The 6280-nt window shown below is 38.6% G+C and overlaps 1 protein-coding gene across 1 annotated transcript in view; it reads right to left on the bottom strand.

The window, feature by feature from the left end:
* Positions 1-3608, bottom strand: part of LOC107568123 (protein kinase C-binding protein NELL2-like) — a 36610-nt gene extending 33002 nt beyond the window's left edge. The window contains exon 1 of the mRNA XM_016253978.1: positions 3439-3608. Coding sequence (XP_016109464.1) covers positions 3439-3608 — 170 coding nt within the window. The remainder of the gene's footprint in view (positions 1-3438) is intronic.
* Positions 3609-6280: the final 2672 nt, after the last annotated feature.

A 6280-nucleotide genomic window follows, 5' to 3' on the forward strand; every position in this document is an offset into this window, starting at 1 on the left:
TCTATCTATCTATCTATCTATCTATCTATCTATCTATCTATCTATCTATCTATCTATCTATCTATCTGTCTGTCTGTCCGTCCTTCCTTCCTTCCATTCGTCCATCCGTCCATCCATCCATCTATTCGTCTGTCTGTCCATCCATCCTTCCATCCATCTCTTCATCTGTCTGTCCATCCATCCATCCTTCCATCCTTCCTTCCTTCCATCCATCCATCCATCCATTCATCCTTCCATCCATCCATCCATCCTTCCTTCCTTCCTTCCTTCCTTCCTTCCTTCCTTCCATCTGTTAGTTCATCCATCCATCCATCCATCCATCTATTCATCTGTCTGTTCATCCATCCATCTCTTCGTCTGTCTGTCTGTCCATCCTTCCATCCATCCTTCCATCCTTCCTTCCTTCCTTCCACCCATCCATCCATCTATTCGTCTGTCTGTTCATCCATCCATCTATCCTTCCATCCATCCATCCATCCTTCCTTCCTTCCTTCCTTCCTTCCACCCATCCATCCATCTATTCGTCTGTCTGTTCATCCATCCATCTATCCTTCCTTCCATCCATCCATCCATCCATCCATTCATCTCTTCGTCTGTCTGTCTGTCCATCCTTCCTTCCATCCTTCCTTCCTTCCTTCCTTCCACCCATCCATCCATCTATTCGTCTGTCTGTTCATCCATCCATCTATCCTTCCTTCCATCCTTCCATCCATCCATCCATCCATCCATCTATCTATCTATAAAACATCAAGCTTCAAAACCGAATTCAAATCAGATTCAAGAAGCCCCGCCCTCCACAGACATATACGTGATTGACAGGCTGAGAGTGATTCTGGTTAGACCGTCGTCTGACCGACTCTAGTGCCGTCACAGAGACAGATTTGATTTCTTTATTTCACGGATGTTATTTCATGTGTACTCTTCCCCCCCAAAAAAAAAAAGCAAGCTATTTTTAGCCAGTCACTCACCATCACTGACAGTAATGCACTGACAATGGGAAACAATCCATTTCCAACAAAGCCTGAATTCCCTGTGCAGTAGTTTTTCTAACAGAAAGCAACTTTATATTAAGTTTTTGCAAACTTATTTGCACGATGAAGGAGTCATCTGTGTTTGAACAGTCTTCATGGAGAGAGAGTGTTTTATTTCTGCTGAGTGCTGCTCTTAGATTCGACTCAGAGAAGAAAAACTTCTAATCAGTCTTCAGGGAGCCGCAGATATGGACACAGCGCAGGGAAACAGTTAACAGGGACGGGAAAACAGCACGCTCAGGGAGGCAGAATCCATCGCGTCCCGCCGATCAAGCACTAAAAATTACGCTAGAAGAGCGTCTCGAGGGAAAACTTCCCCTTCTTAATTCCCTCACTTTGTCTCGTTCTCTCCATCATACTGCAGTCTATTCAGAAAGAGCAAGCATTAACCGTGTGAACTTTACTTTGACTAAACAAACGCTTCATCCTGTAGAGCAGTGATTCTCAACTAGAGCATCACGAGCCAGAATCGGCTCACAGGGCTGAGTAGACGTCCGTCAGTATTACACATGCTAAATGTATCCAGAGCAACTTGCAAATGAGAATAATAGAAGCAGAAGAGATTCATCCAACAGAGAAAACAATACAAGTGTCAGAGCAGAACAACGCTAGAGAAGAAGCAAACAGATTCGTTACTTAATTTAGTCAAGCGCACCAGGAAGCAAAGGTCGGGTGTCAACACACAGGAAGATAAAAATGACATATTCTAATATATGCATGTCTAATACATAATTATATATAAATCGGAACCGGTTTTTAGTTTTATTTTGGCCGATCTCTATTCCGAAATTGCACAAAAACTGCATTGCAATCATTTCCCAAAATGTAATTTGTGAGGAATTTTTCTAAAAGTGGAGAAAGTACTGTACCAGGCAGATCAAGCTCACTGTTCGCGATGCTCGAAATACATGAATAATATAAATGTATCTCTGAGAGGAGCTGACCATCTCCAGAAATGTTTCAATGGCATTTTCTTTTCCTCTTACCTTCATATAATGCATATTACAGTAGTGTTTATAAGCGCAGCGCTGCTTTGTTTACAGCGGTAACCGAGGAACCGCTGTATCACTGCTGTTCCATGAGCGCCACCTGCTGTCAGACAGTGAATTTGCATCTCATTCAGAGCTTCTGCTGTGTTTGTTTTGCGCAGGTGTCTGATGTAGCATAATTTCACAAATCTAAAGTCAGGCCAATTCTGTTTTTGTATTAAATCTTGAAATTATACAGTCTAATTGCAAATCAAAAACAACTGGTCATGCAACATACATGTAGCAGTAGCGTCTGTTCAAAATAAAATTAAAATGAAAAATGTTCCTGTTGTACTGAACTCGTATCGAACCGTGACACCAAAACTGAGGTACGTGACTTCTGTGTACCATTACACCCCAAATATTAAATATTAAATATACACCCCTAGTATTAAATTAGTAGTAGTAAATATTTATATATAATTTATATATATATATATATATATATAATTAGTTTTTTATTTTTATTTTAATACTCCTTTCAGCAAGTAGCGCTCCAATATGTTTTCTTTGAGTCATTAAATAATTATTATTAATTTTATTTTATAATTACTATTATTTAATAGTATTATTGATTATTATTCATTTTAATATTGATTATATTAACATTAAATAATATGATATTTTTATATTTTGTATTCATTTAATTTTATAGTACATCGGTGACTGAACACACTTAACTGAACCATATAATTAGATGTTGTATGTAGATACATTTTATTTGTTGCGTAGAGCTGTGTGTGTGTGTGTGTGTGTGTGTGTGTGTGTGTGTGTGAGAGAGAGAGAGAGAGAGAGAGCGCGAGTGTATATGTGTGTATGTTTTCCTAATCATCTGGGCATTACAACTATAATTAGTGTTGTTTGCCAAGTCAAGCGTACTATTGCATACAATTAGTGTTGGTGATATAAACAAACATTAAAGTTCAGCATGTAATTTTTCCCATTTGTGCTGTAGACATGATCAGGATATCAGAGAGACTTGAGAGTGGAATCGTGTGTGCGTGTGCGTGTGTGTGCGTGTGCGTGCGTGCGTGTGCGTGCGTGTGTGTGCGTGTGTCTGCGTGCGTTCGTGTGCATGCGTGTGTGTGCGTGTACGTTATGGGGACCAAATGTCTCCACAAGGATAGTAATACTAGTATATTTTGACCTTGTGGTGAAATTTTTGAGGTCCCCATGAGGAAACAAGCTTATAAATCATACAGAATGAGTTTTTTTGAGAAAGTAAAAATGCACAAAGTCTCCTGTGAGGGGTAGGTTTAGGGGTAGGGTTGGTGTAGGGCAATAGAATATACGGTCTGTACAGTATAAAAACCATTACGCCTATGGAGAGTCCCCATAAAACATGGAAAGACAACATGTGTGTGTGTGTGTGTTCTCACCTCTGTTCTCTGTGATGAATGGAGAGTATGACCCCAGAGTTGAGTTTCTCCTGTCTGAGCGTCAGCGCGATGGTGAACTCACTCTTTCCTCGGAGTTTCTGCAGCATGCGGCCCGCGGCGGCGTCTGGGACCCTCACGCTCCGGGACAAGCCTGCAGAGAGGGAATCCATTAACATTTCACACGGACACAGAGACGATCACAGGACGATCACGCTCCACCCGTGTCTCCTACTGAAGGTAGAGATGCACCGCAGAATGTTCTCCATCAATAATGAAAAAACAAATCATAATTCATTACCATATGAAAGCCTGGGGAAAAACTCAACATTTGAGTTTGAGTGAAATGAGCAGTTAGTCTTCAACTAACACGTCTGAGTAAAATTAAACCAGTCTTCACTGCTGGACACAAGACATGTGAGCTGGTCTGGTTTGAGAGAGATTTTGGGCTCTTTTCAGCTGGCTAAGACTGGATTAAACCAGCTCAGACCAGCTCAGGCAGGTGTTCTCAGCTGGGATTCTGGGAAAACAACAACTGAAAACTCTTAGAGATGCACGATTATGTCAAAGCAGTAAAGTATAGAAATGCTTCCTTCAAGTCCTGTAGAAATGATTGTATTTGTGAGTTGAACATGCACAGGAATGGGGAAATGGGAAAGAATTCATTAAATATGAAATAAAATAAAATATAATAAAATAAATGTATATTAGACATGTATATGATTATATATTTATGTAAATAATATATACATATATTCAATTCATATATATATATATATATATATATATATATATACTCCACCAATAGAAACTGGTATTTAGAATAAATATTTAAGTGATATTTAAGTGTGTGTGTGTGTATAATGTATATACATATGAATAATTACTGGATAATTATTATTATATTAATTAAATTGTAATATAAATAATACAATTCCCATCATGCATTAATAAAAATATATTGTAATTAATAGTAAAATAATATATATATATATATATATGAATACAGTATATGCACAGACCTTCTTAGGAATAAAAGTAATATATTGTCTAAACTTATATACTTGTGAACAGAAGCTACAACAAATATAATTTTTTTGCATTTCCATTTCCTCGAATAGCAGAAGAAAATGGATCCAAAATAGCGTTTCTATGACTTTCCAAAAGAGAGAGAAAAAAACAACACATATATTGGCTAAACTTATATACTTGTGAACAGAAGCAAAAAAAACAACAACAACCATGTATATATATATATATATATATATATATATATATACTCCACCAATAGAAACTGGTATTTAGAATAAATATTTAAGTGATATTTAAGTGTGTGTGTGTGTATAATGTATATACATATGAATAATTACTGGATAATTATTATTATATTAATTAAATTGTAATATAAATAATACAATTCCCATCATGCATTAATAAAAATATATTGTAATTAATAGTAAAATAATATATATATATATATATATGAATACAGTATATGCACAGACATACCATCTATAGAAATTGGTATTTAAAATATATTTTTAAATATAGTTAATAAATTAACTTTAATATATAATAAAGTAATAACTATAATTAATTATATATTATAAATTATATATATATATTGTGCTGTGTGATAAAACTGCACATTTTAGAGTGGTCTTTTATTGTGGCCAGCCTAAGGCACACCTGTGCAATAATCACGCTGTCTAATCAGCATCTTGATATGCCACACCTGTGAGGTGGATGGATTGTCTCGGCAAAGGAGAAGTGCTCACTAACACAGATTTAGACAGATTTGTGAACAATATTTGAGAGAAATAGGCCTTTTGTGTACATAGAAAAAGTCTTAGATCTTTGAGTTCAGCTCATGAAAAATGGGGGCAAAAACAAAAGTGTTGCGTTTATAATTTTGTTCAGTGTATATCACATATTACTATCAGCTAATGTGCCTCTTTTGAGCATCATTCATTTGCATTAGTGCTAAAAGCTTCCTATCCTGTTTGTATTTGTAGAAACAGAAAGCTAAAATTGTCTATTTTTTTTTTGTGTCAAGCCAAAATCAATTCCATAATTTCCCAAAAAGTCTTGAGGGTGACATAAACGGCTCATTCCTGTCACAGTAAACAGCAAACCGCTTCTGAGATCAGGTGTTCTGGTGCACGGTGGTTTGCAGTAATATTACGGGATGTGAACGGATCAAACGCAGGGGTGATGGGAAAGTCACAGTGGATTATGTGGATGTTGATGTCAGCATCAATTATTAATAATCTCCCGTCTGACAGACACACGACACAATCAGTGAATCTGAGCGCACAAATCGAGAGGTTTCTAACACTCGTATGATTCCTCCCAGCACACGGCGGCTCCTCCTCCTCCTCCTCTTCCCCATCTTCCTCCTCCTCCTCTTCCTCCTCCTTCCTCCTCCTTTTGCTCCTCCTCCTCCTCTTCCTCCTCTTCCTCATCTTCCTCCTCCTCCTCCTCGTCCTCCCCTTCCTCTTCCTCCTCCTTCTCCACCCCTTCTTCCTCCTCTCCTCCTCCTCTCCTCTTCCTCCTCCTCCTCCTCCTCTTCCTCATCTTCCTCCTCTCCCTCCTCTTCTTCCTCCTCCTCTTCCTCCTCTCCTTCTCTCCTCCTCCTCTTCCTCATCCTCCTCTCCTCCTCCTCCTGCTCCTCCTCCTACTCTTCATCCTCCTCCTTTTGCTCCTCCTCCTCCTCTTCCTCCTCTTCCTCATCTTCCTCCTCCTCCTCCTCGTCCTCCCCTTCCTCTTCCTCCTCCTTCTCCACCCCTTCTTCCTCCTCTCCTCCTCCTCTCCTCTTCCTCCTCCTCCTCCTCCTCTCCCTCCT

The sequence above is a fragment of the Sinocyclocheilus grahami genome, unplaced genomic scaffold, assembly GCF_001515645.1.
Source record: "Sinocyclocheilus grahami isolate Dianchi unplaced genomic scaffold, SAMN03320097.WGS_v1.1 scaffold1217.1, whole genome shotgun sequence".
NCBI lineage: Eukaryota > Metazoa > Chordata > Actinopteri > Cypriniformes > Cyprinidae > Sinocyclocheilus > Sinocyclocheilus grahami.